The 27,904-nt window shown below is 43.4% G+C and overlaps 2 protein-coding genes across 2 annotated transcripts; both read left to right on the top strand.

Moving 5' to 3' along the window:
- Window positions 1–4,211: 4,211 nt before the first annotated feature.
- Window positions 4,212–5,961, top strand: LOC128708901 (lachesin-like). The gene is made up of 4 exons (XM_053803881.1): window positions 4,212–4,272; window positions 4,460–4,716; window positions 4,782–5,445; window positions 5,834–5,961. Exons 1-4 carry the CDS (start codon window positions 4,212–4,214, stop codon window positions 5,959–5,961), a joined length of 1,110 nt encoding a protein of 369 aa, XP_053659856.1.
- Window positions 5,962–11,478: 5,517 nt separating this feature from the next.
- Window positions 11,479–12,279, top strand: LOC128709097 (uncharacterized). The gene has a single exon (XM_053804081.1). It carries the CDS (start codon window positions 11,479–11,481, stop codon window positions 12,277–12,279), a length of 801 nt encoding a protein of 266 aa, XP_053660056.1.
- Window positions 12,280–27,904: the final 15,625 nt, after the last annotated feature.

The following is a 27,904-nucleotide window of genomic DNA, read 5'->3' as shown; positions in this document are numbered from 1 at the left end:
AAAACGATGTGCCCTAGCATCGAACAGAACGGCTAACCAGGCGGACCGTCGTGTGGGTGACCACGATCTTCGGGAGATGATGGGCAGGGGTCTGCTGGATGAAAATGTTATTTTTGCGCCACCAAACGTCATCCATCAAACGATTGAATCGGGGGCCCGAGAGCACGCCCACACCTCCGCTATCTTGTGCCGGGTGTGCGAAAATGCGTTCTGGTGCTATTACCACCGATTAGATGGTGGGATAGTCTCGTCGGTCCATCTTGCCGAACGCGGAGGAAGGCCCAAGGTCGCACAGTGGGAAGGGACCGCCGTCGGAAAACGGAAAACCGTACTCGAGGCCTGCCGATGTGTATTAGCCGGCTAGTGTTAGCCAACACGGCTACAAGGCGATGATGCGGCAACAGGATTGAAATGTGAGTAAAAATGGAAAACACGACATAACTGCTGACAGCATGACGGGGTGGCAAAAAACTGGGACGACTGTTTAAGAGTGAATTATCTTTTTTAAACGCGCCTTGAATATCTCCACATCCCATGGGTGGCATCGTTAGGAGTATGTCAAGCTAATTGTTGTGAAAATGATACAACGCGTGTTTGAAAGGGGAAATGTATCACTACTTATAACAAGTGCTGCCACGGTTTTGTAAATTATGGTTGAGGAAAATAGCTTCATTAGTGTAATATAAACAGCAGCGCTATAATTTATTATCTTCGATTCCGAGACGGGTAGATCGAACACTAACCATTCCTCAACATCGTACAACAAATAGTTCGTTATCCATTCGTGTTGTATTTTCTGCAAATTACGCCTGTGGTAGCCACTAGTGACCTATTTCTTCCACTTTATTCCTCGAGTGTACTCAAAGCTCCATTGTAGGATGAGCCAGCGTGGAACATATTTTATTTTATACCATCCTTTAGTTTATTGCTTTTCCACACTAAACGCCCATCAATCGACACTACACAGACTGCACAAGGACAAACAGTTGCGGTGTGGTGGATTCGGTTGATAACATTTAGCGATGGTTATAAACACTTGTACGCTGCTTGGAAACATACGGAACGAGCTGCGGAAAATCAGCTGCCGTACAAAGCGCAACTCGCTGGCGCCAGTGAAACTGGAACGGTGGAATTGCACTAAGAATCCTTTTTATTATGTTCCACTCTTATCAATGGAATGAGCGCATGGGGGTGCGAAAATTCTAAGCTGAACTCTTCGTTTGCCGCCGATGATAGTGATAGTTTTGATGGTGTTATGAGCACCACGTACAGTGCGTAGCGTAACTATATGATTGTTCGTTTTTGTTGGGGAGGATAAAGTTAATGAAAAAATTAAAGTGGGGTATAATAACAAATCTCTCTCTCTCTCTCTCTCTCTCTCTCTCTCTCGTTTTCTTTCTGTTTGGCACGACTGATCATGGTCATCATGATCGATACTTGGTATATTTAAGTATTTTTTTATGTATCATGTTATGAATTTATAAACTTACTATTTTATTTTCTTTTTCATCAAATTTTACTCACACCTTATGCTTTCTAGAGTACCTTCGCTCAGTTCTACTTCATTACAGATTGTGTAAACTACACTTCTCCTTTCGAGATTGTAGTACTAACAAGAATAAGTTTTTTTTAACCTTGATTTAACACTCGTTATGCTCATGTCACTAATTTGCATTCCACAATTACTTTTGCCACGTAGTAGGAGAATCGTGATTCACTCCTATGGGGCTGTTCTATATGAGATTTGTATTAAAAGTTTATAAAAAAATTACAAACAAAAGATAATTAATTGCCTACTCATTATTCACATTTAAACCTTCTTACAAGACTCATACTAAAGCAAATTAAGAAAAAGAGGGTTTTTTCAATTAACGAAATCCCTCACTTCGCTCATTGATGTTGCTTCAACACTTGCAAAAAATAGTTTAGAACTGTTTACCATACCACTTTCGAACTTTAAAATTGATGTAAAGAGATGATATTTATATTTTTAAATAAATTATAAAATGTTTGTATCTTTTGTACGTTAGATTTTATGTTAAACCTAAAACAAATATACTTATAATTATTCTACGCACTGTAGTGGTGAGCAATTGCCTTAAATATGTATTAAATTACACATACTCAACAAATTTGAGCGTAATTTATAACTATTTTAAAAAATAAAAAAGTGACATATTTCAACCCCTCCAAAATATTCAGTTTGGTTGTGAATTGAATTCAGTTCTATTTTATCGACTTTAACTCATTTAGAACTATTATGTAAATAATTAGTAATAAATATTAGTAATCTAAATACAGAAGAGAGATTATTACAAACCCACCAGTTATAAACTTGTAAACAGTAAGATTATCAATTATATGATTATACCTTTTATAAGGGCAGAATATTACATCAATAGACGCAAAATGGCAAAGTGAGAAATGTTAAACAGGAATTTCCCTGTTATCAGTTTGACGGGTGTAGTCAGTATAATTATCCTTACTATTTATCTCAATTCATTAACAAAAATGTTTGCTATTAAAACACATACGCGTGATACCAACTGAACCGATTAACTCGCGCATTGCATGTCTGCATTTGAATTAAGGGGAAACATTATGCCACAAAGCACGTTCCGCACCATTCTGAGTGTTAGTAAAGAATTGTTCTTTCACTTCTGGACAAGCTACGTACGCTAGACTAGACTTTGTATTCTTGGCCGCTCGGCATAAGTCACAACAAATCATTTTGAGTCTCGTTTGGAGTGGTGGACGAGATGACACGGGGAGTTCCCATTTCACAAGCGCCGTATCTGCTTCCATGCACCCCTTTCTAACTGAAGCGTAGAATCTCTGGCGGCGTCACCGTAAAGGGAGAGAATGAGAGATCGTTTAGGTTTGGCCTTTCGTTTGTATGGCTTCGCCGAAGCATGGTCGAGCCTTCGAAGCGGGCGAAATCTACCTGTCTGTCCGTATGATGTACCCGCTAGTTCGGTAGATTAAAAGGACGAGCGGGTGTGCACTTATATCACCAGTACGGCCAGTAATGGCGTCAACACCAAATCCCACCACCTCTAGGGCAGTGGAGGGAAAGGGTGTGAGTACAATGCATCGAGAAGAGAATAGCGGGTGACATTCTAAAGTAGGATAAGCTGCATCGTTTCATGCATCGTTTGGAACCCCGTTTGCCGCCTGAAGAGTGTACGTGTGTGCTAGTGTGAGTGTATGGAAAACAGGTTTTTCACTTTCCTTCAGCACACCACCGTACAACCGAGACGTTAGGGCTACAGAGAAGCACGAAAAGAGAAGAAGGGTTGTAACTGGTCCAGCAGGTACGGCCAATACCAAGCGTTACTGCACGTGTGTATGTGAGTGGAATTTAAAAATCGAAAGCAACGACTACAACAAAAAAGCCATTTAAAAACCAAGCTTGAAGAGTTAGAACTACACGCGCTAACGGTGTCGGTTTGGAATTCCTCCCGCAGGAAAAACAGGTACCGTTTCCATAGCAACCGGTACCATCGTTCACATTCTTTACCCACACGGTGTAGCAGTGTGCGTACAATCGTTACCACGCACAGCATCCTTCGAGCAAGTGTGTGTGTGGGTTGGTTTGGTAGCTGGCTTTCATCTCAAAAAGCGACCACCCTTCTCACTCATGCTGTACAATCAGAAATCAGATATGTGACGCACTCTCTCACTCTTTCTCTCTCCGTCGGCCGGTTTATGCGCTATTGGTATTGGTGAGGATGCCGTGCGTTTTTTCGTGGAATTGTTTGTACCTCTCTTGGCGAAGAATTTCATTTTCTATTGTGCCGTTTGCGTGTACAGGTGCCCCGTTTGCTCCGTGGTTGCGAGATTGTGAACTGTGAAATTAAACAGTGTGAACGAGCCAAGATTCACTACGCATTAGTGTAAACAGAAGTTTGCCGTGAACTTTCGTTCCTGTTTGTGAGATTTTTTCGGTACAGTTTTACAACCTTTCACAAACAGCATTGGTGCGTAAAGATGACCTTATCTCTAATCTCTGGTTCTTCTCTTGTAGTGAGCACTTTTTGAAGTACGTTAAAAACAATCGTGCAGAATCGTCGCCTCAAGCATCCGTTTCCTGCAACCGAGGTAGTTAATAAAGCCCGAGCCAAGAGAAGGATAACGCACGCATAAATTACACACTTTTCCCCCGTGTGCGCAGTGTATCTGCAGTTCTGCTGCACTCTTCCCTACGCAGGATGTGGCTGTTACGGGTGAATTTGCTTCTCATTACGCTTCTTAGCGTAGGATTGTCGCTGTGTAAGTGTTTCCCTTTGTTTCTTCCCTTCTGAATCAGTGGTCTATCAGCACGGAAGACACCACAGCGTGTGCTTATCAATTGTGTGCCGAAATAATACTTGGCGATTGAGCAGGGGCCGTTGAATGAATTTTGTTTTCTTCTATCACTTCTTGCTCTCTCTCACTCGCTCGTCCATACAACCTCCAGCAAGCGCACAACAGGCGTCGTCCAGCCCGAGCATCGTTTTTATCAGCCCGGAGCAGATCAAAGACATTGGCGAGCAAGTGACGCTTAACTGTTCGATCGCGAACGTGAAGAACTACATCGTCGGCTGGCAGAAGAGCAACCGGGATCGGACGAAGGAAAGTAACATCATCTCGCTCGGTGTACAGCTGGCCGTTACGGAGGATCGGTTCCGGCTGAACTTTACCAAGGAAAACAATGCCGCCAACTATGTGCTGGAGGTAAGAACGGAGCATCTCTTCCATTCCTTGGATCGCACAAGTAGTAATGTTCCGTTTCGCCGTAGATTCACGATATCGTCAACACCGATGCCGGTTTGTACGAGTGCCAGATTCAGGTGAACAGTACGAGCAAGATCACGAAGACGGTCGAGCTGCAGGTACGGCATCCACCGATGCTGCTCGAGAACCAGCACACGAACACGCTCACCAAGGCGGAAGGTGAAGACGCACAGCTGGTGTGCCGTGCCGAAGGATACCCACGCCCTTCCATTACCTGGCGCCGCGAGTACAATGCTATCCTGCCGATCGGTGGACAAACATACACCGGCAATGAGCTACGCCTGAACGGGCTTCGTCGGGAGGACCGTGGTACGTACCACTGCACGGCAGATAACGGTGTCGGTCGGACCGATACGAAGACAATCACACTCGAGGTCGAGTTTGCACCGGTCATTCGTGTGCCCCGGCCAAAGGTAGCTCAAGCAATCGATTACGACATAGACGTGGAGTGTGTGGTACAGGCATTTCCGGCTCCGGCCATCGCCTGGTACCGCGATGGCAAACAAATCCACAACGGTGGTTCGTACAGTATCTCGCAGATCGGATCACCGGATGATGTAACGACGTCGGTGGTGAAGATATATTCCGTTGCGTCCGAACATTATGGCGATTACGTGTGCAAGGCCACCAATAAGGTCGGACAAGCTGAAGCTCGGTTGAATCTGTTCGGTAGGTGACACAGGAGAACGATGCATTCCATACGATACGCTTAACTTTTGATTTCATTTTATTGCTTACTTTATCCTGTTTTTATCCCATTTTAGAATCTGTAATTCCCGTTACCCTTTGAGTCGTTTTATTTTGGGTAGGATATATGCATCGCGGAAAGAAAGAAAGAAACCATCTCCTTAATCATCTCCCTTAATCAACTCATGTTCCAGTTTTGTGTGTTTTTCCTGCTTCAACTACATGCGTTAGATGTTCTTTTTTTGCGTGTTTTTTGTGTGAGTAGTCGTATTAGTTACAAGACGTAAGATTCTTATTGAAATGCTTGTGAGATTACGTTTTATATTAAATTGTACTTAAATAATCATGCATGTTTTTTCTTCTCTTGTAGAGCAAAACGTTCCCAACATTAATTATTCCGGTTTGAAATGGGCTAACGGAGGCACCTCGATGCGGAAAGTAGTGCTCGGACATATTCTTATTGTTGTAACAACGTTACTGTTAGCAACGCTGTTGTGAATAGGTCGCTGGAAAACGGATGGCCCACAGGGTAACACTTGGTGCCATGCGTGCTTTATTCGCTTCCTGGCAAGAACTGGACGATGATTCAATTTTCCTAGCGGAAATCAACAATTCATCAGCAAAACGGACAGTGAAAAGCATCTCATAATTCTTCAAAGATAATCAGGAACAACTGCTATCTCTATCCTTCCTTCTCTCTACTCTGGAGACTGACAGTTCAAAATACATTACAGCATTTTCTTTTAAAAAGCCCATCATATCCTTCCTCATTGGGCTCCTTCTGGTGAAAGGGGCTGTAGTTTTAACCTAGAGTGCAAAAGCGAAGTACATTCCCAAACCGGCGGCTGTAGGCTGTTTGAAGCGATGGTACAATTTTACTCAGACAAAAACAAAACAAACAAAAGCGACCAAACGAGTAGAACGTAGGTAGTATTGCGGTATAGAATGGCGATATATTTTGTGTGAGCCTATTCGTACATTGGCGTATCTTAGAGACGGGCAGCAATTTCGAGCTAGAAAACAATTTTAATATAACGTCTTCACCTTTCGTCACTAGGTAAATGGTAGAACAAAATGCGACAAAACAAAACAAAAGATAATAGACTGCAGGGACGATTCGATGGCTTGAACTATGAAGCCATTCCTTTCATTTCTGATTAATCTCTTACTGTCTCTGATTAGGCTAAGAATTTATGCAATAGTTAAACGAACAACACCGAAGAAAGCGTACATTTGGAATAAAATCGAAACATTGCTGTGCAGCGCAAAATGGACTCTTGTGTTTTGTTATGAACTGTGGTACAAAACTGACGTGCTAATTCGGATATGTTTCATGAATGTTGTAAGAACTTATCGACAACAAACCATGCACACGGTACAAAACTAACACCCGTTGACCATTGTTTGGATTGAGTGAAACAACTGGAGCAATCAGAGTTTTTGAGCAACCGTTGGTGATATATTAAAGTACAAAACACATATGAACAATACTTTAGTCGAAGATTAAAACTGGTCGATGTCATGGAATTGAATAACAGACCCATAAACAGAACCAGATAATTCCGAGATTAAACAAAACATAATATACATCCGACGGCTGAAGGTGACTTTAGTTCCTTGGTGCATCGTATTTAAGCAGCTTCATGCAACACCAACAATGATAATTCAAAGCATAATCAGCTACTTACACCATCTCATTAAAAACGGTTTCCAAGGCAACAAGTGAGAAAATTAAACATTTAACGGTTCAAATGCTTAGAACCTTGGAATTTCTTGATGGTTAATGTCTAATCGAATGAATAACTTCTTCGTGTTTTCAACCTAAGACAAGTTATGAAAGAATTATCATGGTTCGTTATTTTTGTTGTTGATCGCACCATAGTTGGCAAAAAAGAAATGTTGAAAAGGTAATATAAATTTTCATGATTCTTCAAGGAATTTTGATGAATCTTCAAAGACATCAGAAAACACACATTCTCTTTTTTTCTCTCTGTTCCTCTCTCTCTCTCTCTCTCTCTCTCTTTCTTTCTCTCTCTCTCTCTCTCTCTCTCTCTCTCTCTCTTTCAATTCAATTTTTGTTTCGGGACGTAATATCCTATTGGTCGATCAAACCACCGGGCGCCCCCATATAACTAAATAAAACACCCATTAACTTAAGGACATAACTCCATATGAAATGCCTTTAGTTGCCTTTTCTCGAACTATAAATTATTTTCAAACAAACAGTTCAGTTAACGCAACAGTTTTTAATCAAATTTCTCTGCATTTACATTAAATTCCAATGGTTTGGGTAAAATATTTCAGTTGTATTGCAACTTCAATACCAATAATTAGTCGTATAACATTCAATTAATGCCTTTCCACGTGCTTGTATTGCTCTTGGGAGTATTAATTACAGTAGGGTCCACATTTTTCTAATCAAGTTAAATAATTTAGCTCGGTAATTAACAAAACTTTATCTCCAATCGTGTTTAATTTATGCCGATAATTGAACCACCAATCAAAATGTACAGATTTGGTTTCGCTATTGAATAGGACCGAAACATCATCGGTGACATTTATGGCTCCAATAGGATGGATGAGTGGTTGAGCAATTGATAGACGGTACATGAAAAAGTGCTTCCATACACTACATACGGAGTTTTTTTTTCAAATAAAAATATCCATCACCAACAACAACAAGCAGTGAATTGATGCTGTAGCAGTGCAAATGCAAAACACTCCCCCAATACATGGCTGCAAAAAAAGGGTGAAAAGACACACAATCATTCGGCGTTGCGTCTTCCGGGCAACATGTTTTGGATGGCACATTTCGACAACCGTTTTTTTTTTCGTTCACATTCATTTCCAGAAACAGGAACAAAAGCGACGCTTGACACCGGTAAACGAATTATGCTGCACACCGAGCTTACGTTTCACCGCGAAAAAGATGGCACGAGAATGGTGGAGAGTGTCTTTTTTGCGCATAAAACATTCCTTTTCATCACCTGTGTACCAGCGGCCATCGAAGTTACGCGGGGCATAGCAGTGTGTAATGAGTATTGAGTGATTAAAAAACGGATGTATTAAAACCCTGCTTCTGTGCCGGGTCTCTTAATGTTCGCGTGACCTCGCCGCCCATGTGCGATCGGGTTGAAAATGATGATGAGAGATTAATTACCGCTTGGCCGCACGAACTGGCCGGCTAGTTATAGCCATCATTATACCTTATTATCGACATGATAACTATTTTTATTTGAAATTTGTTACCGACCGGCACTTCCACGCGTGGATGGGCCATCGTCCCGACGTGGCCGTGAAGTTATGCAACGCAGAAAAGTTGCAGTGACCGTTTTTCATCTATTTATTTTTAATTAAATTAATACCCCCCACTTTTTGTTGTGTGTTTTTTTTTTGCATTTTGTTCTCTCTTTAGCATGTTTTCGATTCATGCTTGTATTTCTTCCTGCCCGGTTCGCTCTCAATTATTTTTAAGCCGTCCCGATCGGTTATCGATATGGTGTATCCTTTCGTGACGGCTTTATCCCGCATCCGTATCGTCGACACCAACAGATCCGCTTGCCACCGTTGCTGGCGGGATTGGTTCCGGGATTGATTACCGTCGGTTTAGTCACCGGAAAACTGGGAACTGCACTGTTGCGGTATTGTGGCTGTGGCAGGCCTTCGGAACATTTCACGATTGACCGATTATCGGTTGATCGACAGGCCGTAGGTGGCAGCTCCATGTGTGACGAGTGTGCATTGAGCCTTTTTGATACATCGCTCCATCGGGACGGCTCTACTCTCCTCTCTTCAACCCGCTGCACCCGTACACCTGGCCGGTGCATATCCTGTACAACGGAGACACCAAGTGCGGGATGCCGGAGAAATGCCGGTAAACGATTCATTTTTCATTATTTGTGCGTGTTGTCCACAGTTGGATTTTGGCAACATAATTAATTATCCAACTGGGTCCGCACGTTGGCAGAAGATGGTGGCAATGGTGGCAACCGGGGGTGTGGGAAATACGAAACCGACGGTGCAATATTATAATTAAAGAATAAAGCGGTCGAAAGAACCAAAAAAAAAAAACATCGAAGCATATTGAAAATCAATGGAGCGTAATTGCCGCGACACCGGTTGCAGTGCGGAAAATGGTGACAGCAGCAATATGTGTTGGTTGAATGGGGATGAATATAACACTCGAGCGGGAAAAGTACGGCGGGATCTCGTGAGTAACGTACTTAAATTAATTGAAAACCGTTTTGAACAGTTGCCCGCCGGTGTGTTGTAAGGTTATTTTTCGAAATGCACTTTTGTTTCTCATTTTTATTAAGCGATCGAACGTTGAACTGCAAAGGGAAGCGCAACGTATGTTTAAAGTAATACACAAATGTACTAAAAAGCTCTGAACGTTATGAATTTTACCGCCATTTTAACTCACCGGTATGTATATCGAGTTACAAGAATAATTACATTGGGCATTGGGCGGAAGATTGCTATTCACAAACAGTGAAATGAATTATATCGGGTGCTTTTGGTACAATATATTCATTTATTTAAGTTGTAAGTTGCCAGTTTAGACGTCATGAGTCAGAAGATCATATTGGGTAAGGATTGCCTGAGGTTTAGCGATCGGTGATCTAGAGTCATTTCCGAGTTCTTTAACCAAGCTTTACATTCGCAAAACCTCTGATAGTATTGCACATGTGTCGTATTCTGTTCTGATAACAATTAACTTGACTTACAGACAACAGTTTGGTTGTTTTGCACAATTCCCTTTTATCATTCCACTTCTTCAAAATTTTGAAGGAGCTATGTTCTTTCCTTACCTCTGTTGTATTCCATGATCTTGTACTGTGTACTGCAAGAATCTTAATTTTTTTCTTTTTTCCATTTTGAAGATCACTTCTTATTAACCTTGTTTTCTTTCTATCTGTCATTAAGTACGTATTAGTCTTGACAGATTTCGATGGGATAGCTATGTCATTATATTGATACCGGATACCCCAGTCCGTAAAGTCTTTTCAGGTCAGCTAGCTGGACAAAACTGTAGTAGTAGGTTCCGATTAATGACGAAGGGATGACGTTGATGACTACTCCAGAAAGTGCTGAATACCAGAAAAAGTCCAGATACTTCTAAAGCAGGCAGCTTTATCAATAGTTTGTGCTGTCAACAATGTCAGTTCAAATTTTCTGTAAAGATTTGTCGTCGGATAGACTCGAAAAATGCTAATTGAAACTAATATTCTTCTACGAAAAGCATCGAACGCTTTGAAAAATTGAAGAAATAGGGAAATTGATCACTTTCGTGCATGCGAAAGCTTTCAATCACTCTTCTACGCATGGACAGTTCGCATTGAGAAAATTTTCTTGTGAAACAATGAACGTGTTCCGCCTGTTCCTGCTCGTGATATTGACACATACAGAAATGCATCACAAAGATAGATCACAAAAAGGTTGCATTGGGCTTTGGACCATTTATCAGTGCGCCAAGATAAACGGCTATGCTCGAAATCATTGCTTTTGACGAGGACAATTCCACAAACGGTGCACCGTTAGGGTCGTTGTTCGGTGACGTACGAAGAAGCAACCGTTCACCTTTATCTGGAGGAAAGTGGACGTGCTCATTCGCATGGAAAGCAAATGAGCGATTTTCCCTTCGCGAGATGGGGAAGCTTTCCCGGCCCCCGGGGAACTGCACCGCGGCCGTCGCCGTTAACGTGTCTTGTTGTCGCGCAATTTGACACAATCATGCCTTAAGCTGGCGCTGACATTTGAGGGTGTCAATTTAACGGTCCAGTGATGCGGTCCATACAGTTCGCACGGGGTAGGTGTTTTTTGGGGAAAGGGCATTAGAGCATTCCGAGGCTGAACTTCACCGAACCTTGACCGTGTGTCGCGTTGAGAAATGGGTAGAAATTTCATTACGAGCTCGTGTTGGGTAAAATGCACCAAGCGCGTACTGGGACCCGTTAGTACAGTGACGCAGGTCGCATCGGACGGGTCTTCGTCTTTGACTGGAATTCGTCTACGATGGCCGAGGGTTTGTTGCAGCGATTCAGCACGATCGGTAGTGTGATCGGCAGTAGCAGCACTAGCATGCCACCGATTGATACGACCAGTATCACTCAGCGCATTCATCACGAACCTCCGCCATTACTTACCGGCGGAAAGTATCCCGTGTACGGACCGGGCACTGGACCAGAGCTGTACGAGGACGAAACCGGTGAATATTGGCATGGTCCGGAGGGCAACGGAGCGGGTGGATTTTTCCCCAGCTTTCTGCCCTGGGGCCAGGGACCACAAGGAGCACATCCGGTTCCGCCACCACCCCCACCACCACCACCTCCACCGGGCTATCCACTGTACCGTGGACCGTACGGAGGACCGTTTAACAAGGGACTACGTTTTAAGGGCGCTTCCGTGGCGGTGCTGACACTGTTGGCTTTTCTGTTCTTTTTGAGCATTCTGCAGAACTACATCCGCGACTATTCGACGACATCGCAACCAACCGTAATATTGCTGTCGGCCGGAGCGACGAAGGAAAACTTACCGATCTATCCGTACCGCATCCGGCAGAAGGTAGGCCAGCGTGGTGATGAACCACCGTCCCGTTTCGACGATGATGACGATGCGGATCCGATCGATGAGACTTCTGACCAGGGCGAAGGGACCTCGACCGCGGGTGGATATCGGGCACGGATCAGGAAGGGATCGACACATCATCGGCCCCATCATAAAGGCAGCAACGGCAAGCCAGTGCCCTCGGGGAATGTATCGCCCGTACCGTCCAGTGCACCGTTCGGGGATATTTTCAAGGTAAACGGATTGTGAATTCAACAGCCGTGAACCGTTTGCGTAGTGGCTTTTTAGGTGGACTAATGTCTAACACTGGTGAACACTGGCCAATTGAGCCAGTACGTAGGATGGCGTAGTGATTTTGTTTATTTATTATCCCGCTCTGATACAATAAAGGTAGCTTTTTAGTCTTGAAAGTGTTTGCATTGGTGACATCTTGCATCGGAAAAAGGCACTGGCACAAAACAACAACCCCGTTTGGTGACTTTCGTATGTGTTTTGGTGATGGTTTCGGCAAACCAATGCTTCGTTTGCACAGCGGTTTGGTAGTGCGTGTTTGTTTAGTTGTTGCGTGGGAAGCGTGTTTGTGTATTTGTTGGGTTTTTGGAAAGAAAAGGCAAGCCCCAAACAAATGATCGTGTTCGGTGCACCGTTTGCTGCTGAATTGTAGTTTAAGTCAAACAAGATGCAAAGAATTTTTTGATTATGATAGAGATTTTATCCTTTACTGTTACTGCGGTTGATAAATGTCGTTAATAATCAAAAGTATTTAAATAATATGCTATTATTGTTTTTAATGAAGAAGAGCTAGGAAAATTAATAGATAATAATCTGAAGCATTTAACAGATAAGCAGTTGTAAAAAGTGTGGAATATTCATAGCTAACTCAAATTACTAAATCACTAAACTGAGCTTAACATTATGAATATGTCGCGGGAAATACCTGTCTCGACATAGAATATTTGATTTCTGATATTGCTTAGATAGAAGTGCCAGTGTTAGGGCCTGGTGGTGTATTGGTAGCGTTGCCGATTCTCACACGACAGGAGCTTTCAAAAATCCCAGCCGGACCATTCCCTCATACGCAGGACTGACCATCTTGCTATAGGTATATAAAGTCAGAAAAATTCGGCCTCTAGACCTCTTCAGGTTGTTGTGCCGATAAAGAACAAGGAACCTATCATCAGAAACCCTCTCTCAATACCTTTTAATTCTCTGGCATAACAGCAGTTACAGGATATTTTTCATAACAAGCAATTTCATAGGCATTTAAAAAACCTCTTTTATGGAGACTTTATGGAGATTGGAGATAAAAGTATTCCAATCCAGCCTCCTGAAAAACATAATACTTCAGGTCTCTCATTACTGTGGCATTACAATTCATTTCATAATCTTGCACTAGAATGTACATCGTAGTATAATGAAGCCCAATAAAACAGCATTTGAAATACGTTAGCATAATCTTCCACAGAAATTATCAATCCAGAGAAGACATGCGCCGCCGCCAATAAACGAACAGCCGCTAGAAGCGGCAAAAAACCGTCCACCAATAATTGTGCATATAGTTTGCAAAAAAAAAAAAAACTATAAATCGATTGCTGCAAAATCACGCATCCATACATTGTTTCGTTCTCGGTTTCGTTGCGCTTCCGATTGTTATACACCACGGCCGCATCACCGACCAGCACCGTTCTACTTCGCGATGTACATGGACAAGGAGGATGCGATGTATGCAGATTTATAGTGGCGTTACGTTGTATCCGACACATTTCTACTGGCACTATTACTAATGGTGGTACTGTTGCCATACCCATCGCTACCATCGCTGCCACACAGCTTCTTCAGGCAGCGGTACAATCCGTGTCGTTCCGCAGAGTAGTATCTTGCTGCTGCTAGGTTCCGTAGTGTGGTTGCGCAAAATAGACAGAGCGTGTGTGGGGGTTGAAACGCAAAAAAGATCAGTTCCTAACACACACACACACACATACACTGCGAGCAAAAGTCCTTGCGCTCGTGATGGGGTACGCCGGAAAAGGGATCATTGCCGGGCGATAATGGAAGGGTGAGGGTGAATTATGGCACTTGAGGCAGTAAAAATATCGGTAATAAATTTCAATCCCCATCGTCGTAATTCAATTTTGGATTCCTCAGATCCCCCGGTAAGGCGGAGTCCACCGGTTCCGCATTGCGAATCAGTCGCTGGTGGGATTGTTCATCTGATCATCTTGATTGTGCTGTAGTTGGGGATGCGCAAAGAGTAGACACACTCTTTATAGTGTTGTTACACTTACATATGACATTCTGTTAGTGGATGGCATGGGAAAATATTGAAAATCGAGCATTAAATGTTAATGAACGACAGTACGGGACGGTGTGCAAATTGGGAATCGTTGAATATCACGTATTGTTTTATCAGTATGGTTTAAAGATACAAGAAAAAAAGAAACATCACATAATCATTTATAAAATTACTGTCATTTAGTTTCTGTGATTTACTGGGCGGAACCATTCTCATATATAGAGCGAAAAGGAATGGGGCAGCGTAGTGGTATATTGGTACCGGCGCCGGTCTTCACACGACAGGATCGGTCCAAAATCTCATCCGGACCAGCTTCCCCAAGGACTGGCTATCTAGCTAAGTATCAAATTATTTATCTGTTTGATGTTATTTAAATTTACTATTTTTATATAACAATATTTAGAAAAAATAAATATTTTAATTAAGTAATAATTCATCCATCCTCAAGATTCTTCGGTGTACATATTATGTACTGTACAGTAAATCACTAAACATTTTAATTATATATCAAGTCTAAGAAAGCAGTACAATTATTCATGCATTGTCTAGACGTCGTTCTGATAAAACATCATGTCACTTGGGCAAATTTGTTGACTTCTATTGGTGCTTCTGCGCTAGAGTCTTCAACCACATATTGTAACTCTATTTTATGCATTCTCCAACTCATACGATACCAACCCAACAGTCGAGGGCAGCAGTTTCGGGTGGAATTCGTTGGCAGTTTTTGGCCACCAGTACGATTTGCCGGCGTGAGAAGAAGCTGATACATGAGTCGCACAAAACGCTACCAACACACTAATTGCATTCCTCTCGCAGCACACAAGAGTCTAATTACAGTCTCCCTTTAGCATTTCCCGCCCGGGTGCAAAGATCTGCCAATGCCTGTGTGTTATGGCACGACGAAACGAAACGAAAGCACGTTGCAACCACTGCCGACAGTACCAGGCGTCTCCATGCGTGTTGTTTTGGGATGAAAAAGCACTTTCCTTGTTGGCTCGGGGAGGTGGATGGAGTAGCCGGAGCGGATGGAAATAAAATTTGAAGAAGTGGTTTCTTCACCGCTCACCGGCCTGGAAAGTGATGAAACTTTCACCTGAATCGAAAGCGCACCCGAAAGAACGGCGGCAGATGCATCTGCTGGTCTAGTTTGCAATGGTATCGCATCATGCAGCCGGCTGATAACGATAAAAACCATACAACCGTGCAGAAGTTGATGGTCTTTCGCTGATGATGGTGGTAGTGGTGATGATGATGATGATGATGATAAAATAAATTGTAACCGACGGGAGTCGAATTCGAAGGAACACAGGCTGCTGCAGGACGATTGCCTGGATGGAACGACTCCGTCTCCGAGGTCCATCTACGGCAGTAGGTGTTTCCGTTGAGTCATTTCCATCGAACATGGTCACGATGATGCAGCTGCTGGAGCGCTCGTTGATGAAAGGAAACCGTCATCCCATGAAACCGGCACTGCAAAAGGCCAAAAAACCGAAGCTGCTCTTTGCTCTGCTGCGCCCCACGCTGACCTGCGTGGTGTAGTGAAGTAGCTTTTCTCGGGCCATTACCGTCGGCACGGCAGTCACGTTGTGGGTTGTGGTTGGGCGTGGGAAATGGCTTCATTAAAATTGTTGCACTTTTCGGCAGCCTTGCCACTTGGCGCCAGGTTTGTAAGGCGATGCCTGGTGTTCTTTTGCGAGGTGTGTGAAAGTGAAGATTTTTTCTTCCCTTCAGCCCCATTTCGTGGCAGACGTCTGGCAAAAAGGCCCGAAATGGAACACGCGAGCAAAGGGTACACACAACATTGGCCAGCGGACCGATCCACGAGACCGTACACACATGGGACCGATGGGAAGATTGGCTGGAACAAATGAACATCCGTGCCGGGAGGAAAGGGTGCCAATGGCCACCGGACGGGCGGTGTGTCGAGTCATTAAATGTTTCTTTTAATTTTCACCCGAAAAGCTCGTTCGCCATGGTGCAGCATTAATTTGCAGCTAATTTACAACGTGTTCTATCGCACACGGGCACTTGCCGACGACAGCGGTGCCGAAAAAAGGAAAAACTGGGCGAAGGTTTCCGAAAAGGTTCTTAAAATGCACGTAGCAAATGGGGAAAATAACTTACGTACTAACAATCGATGGTGGATGCTGCCAACATTTTCGTTCGCAGTAGCGTGAGTAGGTGTTCCCGTGCCGTCGTTTATTGTGTTGAGTAACGACATTAGATAAAGTGGCAGCTTGTTTCATATCAACTGACACTTGCATAAAGAATTTAAAAATTAATTTTATTAGCAATTTCACTCACAAAAAGTATTGGAACTAAAGCGGTGCATTGGGAACCGTTTCAGAATTATTGGGAATAAGAGTGGAATAAATACACCAAGCTCTTGAGATCAGAACGATATTGATGCTGTAACGTCATTCAATCGTCATTTCGGAAAGCTTAAAAAGCTTATGAATTGGGAACGCTTGCATAAAACGGCATTTCACTTAAAAAGAAAGCTCACCAAAAGGTTAAAATTCCTCCTCTGTCGCAAAATAAAAATCCACTTCAACTTAAAAAGGTTGAAAAATAGGTTCGAACTATTTCGTCTAAAAACCCTGTAAGCTTAACGACAGGGTTTTCCTGTTCACGTTGAAGTCATTTCTGGATGCTTTTCAAGTTGAACTAGAATGTGTCAAGGAGAATCTGGATTCCATCACACTTTTTGGGGCTAAAGCAAAGCCTCAAATATTTCAGTTGTAGAAGCTTTGTGAAAACCGGTTTCATTCTGTAACAGTTCCAGATAGTGGGAAGAATTCCAGATCGATCTGGGCTCATTCCAGTTCAACTTGAATTTTAAACCAAAAATAATTTACAATTAAAAGGAATCCCATTATTCGACATAAAATGCTAACAAAGCACCAATTCATGATAAAAAAATGCTTTTTTTCGAACAACACATTCTAAACCTTACGAACAGTGTTGCAACTGTGGAATCAATACACGTAAGTTACAAAGGTTACGATCCGAGAAACTGTGAATGGCATTAAACACATTTTCCGGAGTAATTGAAATTCGTTCATCATGTTTGAAGATGTTTGCTTTAAATAAAACTCCTTTCTGTACACTTCCAATGCTGCTGATTGGACTGTTTGCTTGCAAGACATAACACCCATTTGCAACTTGCAAACTCCATACCACCGACCGCCCATTTACTCGCGTTCTTCCTTCTCCACCCGGCCGTGGGTATTTGCATTTGGACTAAAACTTCGCCCCCCGGTCGGGCTGCAATCCATTGCAAAACTTACAGCAGACGTACGAAAGTTTTTCCAAGATACATATAACAACTTTGACCGTTCAAAGTGAAACGAATGCAGCACACTCCACAACCCATCGCGCACAAGTTCAGTGAACGTAACAGAATTCCTAGTGCACTGCATCGTGTGCCGCCGGGCGGAGAAGTTATTTATTTAAATTTATAATTAGTTTTAAGGGAAGCTAATTTATTGGCCTTTGTTTTTCGGTTTCGCTGAGAGGCCGGGTTGGGTGTGGAAAGCGCGCTCGTAGTAGCTTCGTTTTCTCCGCCATGAGCTGCATCCAACCAAAAACGCATCGGCCCCCGTCAATTACCGACCGCGCGCCTGAACCAAACCTCCACCGGGTGGACTGATGGATCGTTGGGCTGCGTGAAATCCGACGTTTCGGGACGACGTTGATTGATGTTCCGGTGAAGCCACTCGTCCGTGCGGCGTGATGCAATCCGAACCAGACGCCTCCGCGCAACGTAGCCGAAAAACTCTCGCACGATGTACGTGTCAATCGAATTGGCACCGGGGTTTGGCAATTGGTGCCGGCTCGTGTCTTCGGGACACGGTCGTACGTCTCTGGGACCGGATCGATGTGTATGTGTTTTTTTTAACTCTCTTTTCGAACAGCTTGGCGGGGCCACCGGTCCCGGGTTTTGCAATCATTTCTTTGCGAGCCAAAAGGATGACTGACCCGTCCCGTGATCGCCGCACAGTCTATCGTATGGAGCGAAAATGGTTTGCATTGTCATTGGGAGCCTTTTTTGGAGCTTTCCTTTTCTGGTTGGGTTTGGCAGGGCTTGGGTGCAAATCGAGCACGGGATGTGTCTGTGGTTTTTCAACGCTTCTGTCTAAACTGTCGGGGTTTTCTTGTTTCTTGTTTTTGCGCTAGCTCTTCCCAAAGTGCAACCGATTAGAAACGGTACGAAAAGTGCAATTCAATTGGTTTCCGTGCCAAAATCGCAACGAGTTCGCAAGGGTAAATAAAATACAACTCATCGGCCCCAAAATTGATCGTTTCGTCCGCACCTTGGTACGCAATTCATTGGATTTCGAGATCGAATGGGTTTGTTTAGGAAAAAAAACACAAGTCAACACACGGCTTGTAGAAGCACAATATTTTTCGTTAAATGGAGTTATAGGTAGTTAGAAGCATAACCCTTCGCGCCGGATATAGTTATTAGGACGATTAACACCACGTGTAGGGTTTTGAATTTTTTTCTATCTGAGGAGAGGAAATTGAACTGAGGAACTGAAGGAATTGAAAACTTTTCTTTAAATACAATAATTAACGATACTTTGCTTAAATCCAACCTTTTGAAATGTTGAAATGAGGAGGCCCTTTCAAAATGGGCGGCAAGAGAATTTGTACTTTCTGATGGGCAATATATTGTAAAAAAGCTCTAGTTTCACAACAATTTCTGAAAATTAATGGATATAGTGTTGTTAACTTACTTGTACATCCAAAAGCTGTTGCTTGCTATACAATTTCTTTATAGCAACAGAGAAATTTGTTTTCTGATAGCACTCAGGTTCACTTTTTTATCGTTTCACGTTTTGTATTAGCAATAATTAAATCCAACCACAACAACAAATTTAGTTATGTTTACGTTTCTATCGTTAAACAATGTCCTTCCCTTACTTTTGGGAAAGTTCCTTCTGTTTGGCACGTGAGACTGAAACTTTTACTTTGATTCCTTCACCCTTTTCAAACTTCACCATAGCCGTCCGTGGAGTTTGATTATTCTCCTTGGAACTCTGTTCAATGCTTGGGCGTAAAACTTGCGCCTGACTATAGAAATTACCCAGCTCGGTGATTGATTTCTTTAATCTACGTTGAATTCCACGCTGATTGCTCGTTTACCTGCACCGGTCCTCGACCCTTTTTCATGGTTTTAGCTCGAATCGGAACGTTCAAAACTTTCCCATCGGTCCTACCGTACAGCCAGGCTGGCCGGTGAAACATCTCACCGGCATACCGGCCAGGTGGAAAAAGGAACCAATGCGTTTACCGTAAAACTTCTTCATTTACAATCAATCCCGCGCAACAACATACACTTCATCTTAATCAAACACAACCCCCGCACCCGCCGAGCAGCCGGCCAGTTCGAAGCCGCAGGGAATGGCATTTTTAAGCGAAAACTAATTTCGACTTTTCCACCCTTGGTGGGTGTTTGCCCCCGGTACCGTGGGAGAGCGAACGGAACTGGGGCAAACAGATGGAATCGGTTTTTGGGTCGCTGTTTTCCATCGGATTACCCCGAATGCTAAGCTTTCATCTCGAAACCGTACATGTTATGATGGTTTGGTGTGTCGGTCGGAACGGTCTGTTAGCGAAGACACGTGCAAACCAAACCCCCACGGTTACGAAGATGTGCCCCTTTCAGCACATGTCGCTTGATCTTACGGATGAAAAGTTGCTTCGTCCCAGTAGCGTAGCACAAATTCTTCCTCAACAATTGTTTAATTTAATTATTCAACCATAATACACCGCAATCGTACCCGGTTAGTACGATCCAACTGCCCGATCCAGCAGTTCCCCCACGGGATGGGGATGATGATGGTTGCAGTTGGATGGTTCTTCTGCTTCTCTTCGCTTTCGTCGTTTGCGGCTACCTTCACCAGTATATCGCACTGGAAGGAAATCAGTTGTTGCTTACACCTCCAGCAAACCGAAGCTTGTGCCGGCATTTCGTGGCAAACCATTTCGCAAGACAAACTTTTCCCAAGAACGCACCCAAAACTGGCACCCGCAGAAGCTAAAAGGAAGACTCGGCTCTGGTGCGCACACCGCCAGATAAAGCAAGAGAAGCGTAACAGCAGATACGTACAGCTTTTGAATGACGCATTCAACTCCGGGGAGAGATTTTTATCATCCAACAGATTTTTTTCCCTCTCGCTTATCTACACAAATAACAGTAAGTACATTCTCCTTCCAGCGCTGGATGCCATTGTCAGGGATTAAAATTCAATTACAATGAGCAGGTTTGAGATAAACACGACGTAAAACGAGCAAAAAACAATCAAAACGGATGAAGATTTAAATTAATCACCAAATTTGGTGCAATATATCGTAAGCGTTATGTTATTTAACTACTTTTCTAGAAAATTGATTTATATCATATCGATTAATAACGCTCTCGATAAAACATATCACACATTCATGTGAGAGGTATTTCTTTTCTTAACTCGCTGGTCAACGACACACTACACAACGACATTGTGGGCCAATTATGAAGAAGAAAATGGGGCATTTCTGGGTGATCCCGATCTCTTTTTGGTGAAATCGAACAGAATTCGCGAGTATTCTGATTCCTTTTGGCTGAAAATATCGTGCATCGGCACAGCAGCTGAGAGATATCTGAGTCTTGCCTAATTTAATTTCACAAAGATTCATCTATATCACAGGATGTTTTCGATTTTAAGAAATTCGTTGTTACAACCACAACGTAGGAATAGGACATGTCATGTCAAGGCACACAAGAACTACCGAGTGTCCGAGATACTAGAGATTAGTAGAAATATCTCTGGTGGGATGGAATACATGCACCTGCAGAAGTAATCCTCATCCTACATCCAGGTCAAGCTTATCTGTTGTAGATTCGAAGGAACTTGTGAGAATTGTCCTCTCAAGGTAGTTGCCTTTAGAAACACCTCGTTTGGTCAAGAGATCTGCCTCTCCATTGAGGATATCGAAATGAGCGGAAAGCTAAATAAGCGATACACGAAATGTTTTATTAAACAAAGTGCTTAGAACGTGCAAGATTAGACGAATGTAACAATCAGAGATCTTTATAGTTTGGGATGTATTTGTTTGAATAAGTGTTTAAATAACCTTTTTTCCACACCCCCGGAGAACTGAGATCCATTTTTTGTCGAAAAAATTTCTTATCTCACATACAATTCACACATTCAAGAGTAGTATATACAATAAACGTTCTCTTGTGGGCAATTGCTAAAAACTGTCATAACAATAGTATTTATTGAACAAAGTTCCAACTTTAATGTATTATCGCATATTAAATAAGAATAAAGATATCGAAAAGAAAGATGTTATACTCTCATAATGGATGGTAATAACAGTTAATGAGTACTAAGTTATAAACCATTTCGGTTTATAAATTACGAAGTCGTTCACCGCTGTGCTCCACATTTATTATCCTCTGATGGTTAACTGTAAAACATCAGTACCGCACGGCGAGTGCCCAAAAATCCACCCCACTTTATGCTGATGTTGAACAAATTTACTACGCTCGTGACCGATGGCCATAGTTCATCTCGGGCAAGTGAGCTCACATCAATGTTCATTAACATCATCGCCCAACATCCACCCATCGCTGGCTGGCCATCCCAGACACTTGTGCTGCAGCTTTAGCAAAACTTTGCAACATCGCTCCGCTTAATCCATGTGCCGTGTCGTGTCGTACGGGGCTGCACTTATTTGTTGCATCGCTAGCGATTAAATCGCCACCTAGCGCATGGTGTACCGACCCGTTTACGCCCCCGAGTTCGGTCGCACAGCTGGCACGTTCTTTAATCAAGTGGAAAATGAAAATAAAGACACAAAACTGCTAATGCTTTTCCTTCTCCTAACGCCCGGGGGAGCGAACCCGAGTGCCATTTGCTGGTAGAATACTGAAAGCTCAGCTATCTCCGATCGATGCTTCGGTTCCCTGGCGTCCTTCACCGCGTTTGCCAGCGAGTGCCATTGGGGTTGTGTGTTACTGCTGCTGTTTCCATTTGCTGTGGATTACGATACACGTAACCGACGTCCAAAAGCCGACGTCGAAGAAGATTATGTTGAAAATCATTTAATTTGTCTAGGGTCGCTTAGTTCCACCGGGGGACCATACGGTACTGACGGTTAGTGTACCATGAACCCCGGGTTCAGGCCGGGTTCGTGCACAAGATGGCACGGAAAAAGGGAAGGGGATCTAAATTTTGTTTCTCTTTCTCCAGCAAAAATGTCCGGCAGCAAGGAAGGGAGTTGGGAATTTACAAAACATACACACATCCAGGTAGGATACACATCCGGAATGCATGGGCCCGGATTGGTACGTTCCGTAATGGAATGCACACGTGTGCTGCCACACCGTGTGCAGCGAGTGATGTGCAACCGGGAATCTGAGCCAGTGAGCATACGGATACGGAGTGGCAGCATTATCTCCATAAAAAAAGAAGTTTGAATAGCTTTCCGAGCCATTCTTTATGATTATCGGGCCCTTCCGACGATGCCATGAATCTGAGATGGAAACGAACCGAACCCGTTTGCTGATGGTACTGGCATATTACTGCATGGAGTTCCTTCCATCCGTACCGCTCGTAAGTCTCCATCCATACCCGTAAGACGGTTGAAGAGATGAATGCACCGCTGTTCAACGTCTTCGGATGGCACCCGGTGTTGAGGTAGGCGGACCGACGGAACGGTGCAATTTCGTTTCGATGTCCAGTGTCGATGACTTTCAACGTCCATGGCATCGACCACATAGTGACGTCCCGTATACGCTGTGGTGATTTTTAGGGGCCACAATCCGTTGGCTGGGCAAAGCAAATCGAATTTACGTGCTCACTCACGTCTTACGGGAGGGGCGGACGATGCAGTTTGATTTACCACCTGGGAATAATGGACTCATGTTTCTTGAAAGATACCGAGATTCCGACCGATGAGATCGTATGGCATTGCACCGGAAGGAGGGATTCGAAGCTGTTCGCTGCATCGTTGTTGGAAAGGAATATCTTCACCGGTAGAGATTTGTGACCGTAGCTTTGCATTGCAGTTGGATTTGTCCTTGCAGTCATTAGGCGGGGCAATTGAATTGGTTAACACACGTGTATGATTGTGTTACGAATTTTTAAAGAGATGGTTTACGAACTGAAACACTTGGGACAATGCATTATTTGGTTTGATGGGTACACATACCTGCTGCATAATTCAATGTCTCCATAGCCAACTCCATGGCAAAGTGGTTTAAAATTGTTTCTTAGGCTTTCATAAACTTTCCTTCAGAGGACTGTATGTACTGTTGCCTACTGGCGTAATGTCAGCAATCGTTGGACTCGCAGAAGGTTGAAATATTTGTAGATTTCATTATTAGGCCCGCAAGTAAAAAACGGCCGATTTGAAATTGATGGGGTAAGCGTAACTGCGTGGCACGATTTTGACGTTTTCAAAACGTCATAAATAAAGTTTGGCAACGACATAATCACATTGTGTAAACAGATGAATGATTATTGCGTGCGAGTAAAAGTTCTTACTGCTTGAAAATGTTTGTGTTGCGGTTTCTGTTTCAATCGAAGAAAACGGCAGCCAGAGCGCATCGAGAACTTGTCAATGTGTACGGCGATGCTGGTCTAAAAAACTACCTCAATACCCTCAAACGAGATGTTCTACCGCACTCGCTGTACTCGCCGGATCTTACACCTTCGGATTTTCATCTATTCCGATCCATGGCACATGGGTTGGCTGACCAGGAGTCCAGAAATGGTTGGATACCTGGATTGGGTCAAAGGACGTGGGACGTCGTCATAGGAATTCACGTTTTTCCCGAAAGGTGGAACAAAGCAGTGCAGAATAATGGGCAATACTTGTTTTGACCCAGGTTTTACAAATAAAAATGACACAAGAAAAAAACACTTATGAAAACACTCCTAGTCTGTACACCGAAACGTAAATTCCTTAAAAATTAGGATATGACATTTTCACATGGGAAAGATTTCCGGCGTTAAGTTCTATTTTTATAATTTACAAGGCTATTGGTATTTGGAGTTCCTGATAACTTTAGTTTGGAATAAAATCATTTAAAAAGAATCATTAGATTTTGCTTACCAGATATATCCTCTCCAAACATCTTCGACTTAGCTATTTTAATTTCATTTAGTTCCAAATTTGTTTTTAATTCGGGTTTTAAACTTCAAGTGACAATTTACTGCAAGAATAGCCAGCTCTGGCAATTAAGAACGTTTACCGTCCTTAATTTATTAAAGAACCGTAGATCACATAGATACACTCAACTCCAATTGCGAGTACACTCGAATCGAAAAAAAACCCTCCGAATAATTTACACTGCTGAAATTCACTAAAAAAAATACACGAGTGCTTCTAGTGGCATGTCGCTACGCAAAGGATTCAAATGTAATTTTCCTTCCCTTCAAGCGTACCAACCTTGTTCGATCGCTGTCCCGGGCACTCGTAAAAGCTTTCTGTCCGACATTATGCTAATGTGCATCCCGGTAGTTACCGGTGTTGTTTCGCACAAGTTTACGATGACGAGCAGCACAGAAGCATCCTTTCCGAAACCCAAGCGGTAGTCCCAGCGAATGGTTGGCCAGCGACAGTTACAGTAGCTTAGTGGCGTGATGCTGTAATTACAAAATTTATCCTCCAATTCCATCGTGCAGCGATGGTGAAGACAAATCGATGCCCTCCCCACCACGCGCAAAGGTCACTGCTATTGTACGCGGTCCATTGCAAGGATTGCAGCAGATTCCGGGGTTCGTGCGTAATGCTGCTGTAGCGTACCACATCCGTGCAACGGTGCTATCAGCGCTAGCGAACGCATCGTATTTTGCTGGTTAGGACGCGTTGAGGCAGATGGATAGGGGCGGCAGTAGATGGAGCAAAGGGCAGAGTAATGTGTGGTTTTCTTTGCCATCAATTGTGCATTCGCCTGTGCAGCGAACCGTAGTGAAGTGAACCACCACCGATACACGAAGGCGTCGCGAACTCTCGGCGTATGATGCGCACCGTCGATACGATCGGTTCCGGGCGGGGCAAAATGTGTTCACGGTGCCCATCATGGCGTACTCAATCCTTGTTATTTGCCACATCGGAACGAAAGTGGCCCACCACAAGCCACCGTTCCCCGTGCGTGTGGATGGGTGGGTGTGTGTGTGCGGGGACGGCTTCATTATGGCACTTTGCCGTGACGCTAGCAGTGCTGTGGTCGATCTTGTTGGAGTTTGTTTTTTGATTATCGTTTCGCTATGGTTTTCTTTTTTTCGTCACCTCATCATCAATCCTCCAATGCCCACATATGCGCATTGCACACTGCGAACGATGAAAATCAGTGATCCATTAATTGTGTCATGTTTATTCCGAGATTTGTGGCCGGTCGGTGAATTGTTAAATAAACGCCCTAGAACCAACAACGGGGATGACCAGCTGCGGGAAAAACCACATCAGTATGCCGCTTTTCCAGCGGGGTTTCCACCAGGCTGGAGCATTTCCATTTTTCGTTTACTCCCGGTGAGAACATCCCCAATATCATTACTGGTATTAGGGTAGGTTATGGATGGACCGTACCGGCACTGTGCGCGCACTATTATGGTTGGCCGAAATTGATGCACTGCGCGTCGATTTGTAGTCCCATCACACACTGCGAAGCGCGCACCGGGGGAATGGCATGGTGTCCGTGTGAAAATGCAGGTGATTGTAATCCAAAACAGCGTAAGTTTATCCCCACACATGGTCATGAGGGTTTGTTTGCTTTACCGAACACTCACGACTTGGTGGACGCATTGGTGGACAGGTGGCGAGTCAATAAACACCCCCACGCCCCAATGCACTATTTGAATGTTGGGTAAAATGGGAACATATTTAAGCTATGTTTTATCAACATCCTTCCACAATGGATGAAACACTTCAAAACGTTAAATATGTGTAAAATTCTGAAGTTATGAACATTTGAGTGCTGAAAACTTTAACGTGATTAAAAAAAAATACCGAGATTCTTCACCATGAATCATTTTCCCTTTTTTTGTTGTTGTTTGAAAAAATATCAGTGAAGGAACGTTTATTCGTCCGTACACAGAAGCAAGTTTATTTTTCCACCTGAAGCACTCGACGCCAGCATGCCACCCCAACAGTGCATTGTTGACGTGCGTTTGGTACATTGCAACGAAAGCATTCAACCGGAAATGCGTGATCGGTTCGGAAAAGATGCCACAAATTTATTGTCTCCACCAGGAGTACGCACCCGCACGAGTGCCGGGCATATTGGTGTACGTGGTGGTGTGGACATCATCCGCCCGTATATCGGTCCAAGACTGACGTGACCGTACGTGAGATACCGGGCGAATCTGCTGTCAGCAGCCGAACGCGAGTGCAGATTTTCCAGCAATGAACTGACCACGATAAAGCCAATGGTGGCAAGGTGGAATGCTTTTTTGCTCACCCTCCATAGCGTCTCCCCAACTACCCCTATCTTACCTTCCGTTCATCAGCAAACCTCCATTGTTTTGGGTGGAAATTTGAACAAAATATTTGTTTTTCGGTTGCGCCACACTTGGGAGGGATGTGGCTTTTTTTTTGGTTTTGGGCATAAGCTTTTTTCCTGCCACAATGGCGGGGAAAAAATTGGAACCATTTGTTTTTTTTTTCTTTTCGTTTCCACCACGAACGATTCACTGCAACCCCAAAAAGCGGGATGCAAAAGCGTTTGATGTGTTGTGGTTAAGGGCGGAACAGAGAAAAAAATAGGCACACGATCGCTCTTGAGCGGTGGGTATATTTTGTGTTTGCTACACACACACACACACATATATTCAGCCTGATGACGACACGGTTCCGTTGCTTGGACCCACAAAACAAATATAGCCTTTACGGATTAAGATTCAAATCCGTACGGTTGCAGCCGGGTTGTGGCTGTCGCTTTGGTTCGGAATCCGTTACGCAATCGAACCGGGCGGCTCGGGAAAGGATTTATTTTGCAAGAATAATTTCCCACCATCAGTTGGAAACTAGTAGCATAAAGAGAGGGAGATTTTAAAGCTGTGGGTAAGGTGCGGTAAAGCCATCGCCATCGAGACAAAAATGGACGCATTGAATTGGAAGAATTTTATCGGCTTTTTTTCAACGTGGAAGCTACAGACAATGGTTTGGCTTAACATTGTAAAACATTATATTCTGTTTTGTAATCGGTTTATGGACTAACATGAACACACACATACACCACAGGCAAAAACTTCAAAACTAGATTAGAAGTTTAATGGAATGAATGAGGGATGAGCTTTTGTTAGGAAGTAATTCAATGAACAATTGTGAGATTCATTGTTTTTTCCATTGTTGACATAAACGAGTGTAGCTCATCGCCCGACAGCTTGTCGAAACAAAAAGAGCAAGATCCTGAAGGGTGAAGGGTGTTTCGGAATAAACGGATTTGTTTAGATGTTGTGTTTTTTCTTGCTTTGCTTCAAAATAGAGTTTAGGGAGTTCAGTTGTATCGTTCAATGGTTGCACATCAGCAGTGTACATCAAAACTAAAAAAAGGGTTAGTTAAAAGGTTACTTGTTCGAC

This window comes from Anopheles marshallii, chromosome 2, assembly GCF_943734725.1.
Source record: "Anopheles marshallii chromosome 2, idAnoMarsDA_429_01, whole genome shotgun sequence".
NCBI classification, from domain to species: Eukaryota; Metazoa; Arthropoda; class Insecta; order Diptera; family Culicidae; genus Anopheles; species Anopheles marshallii.
This window is presented reverse-complemented; position numbering and strand designations above follow the sequence as displayed.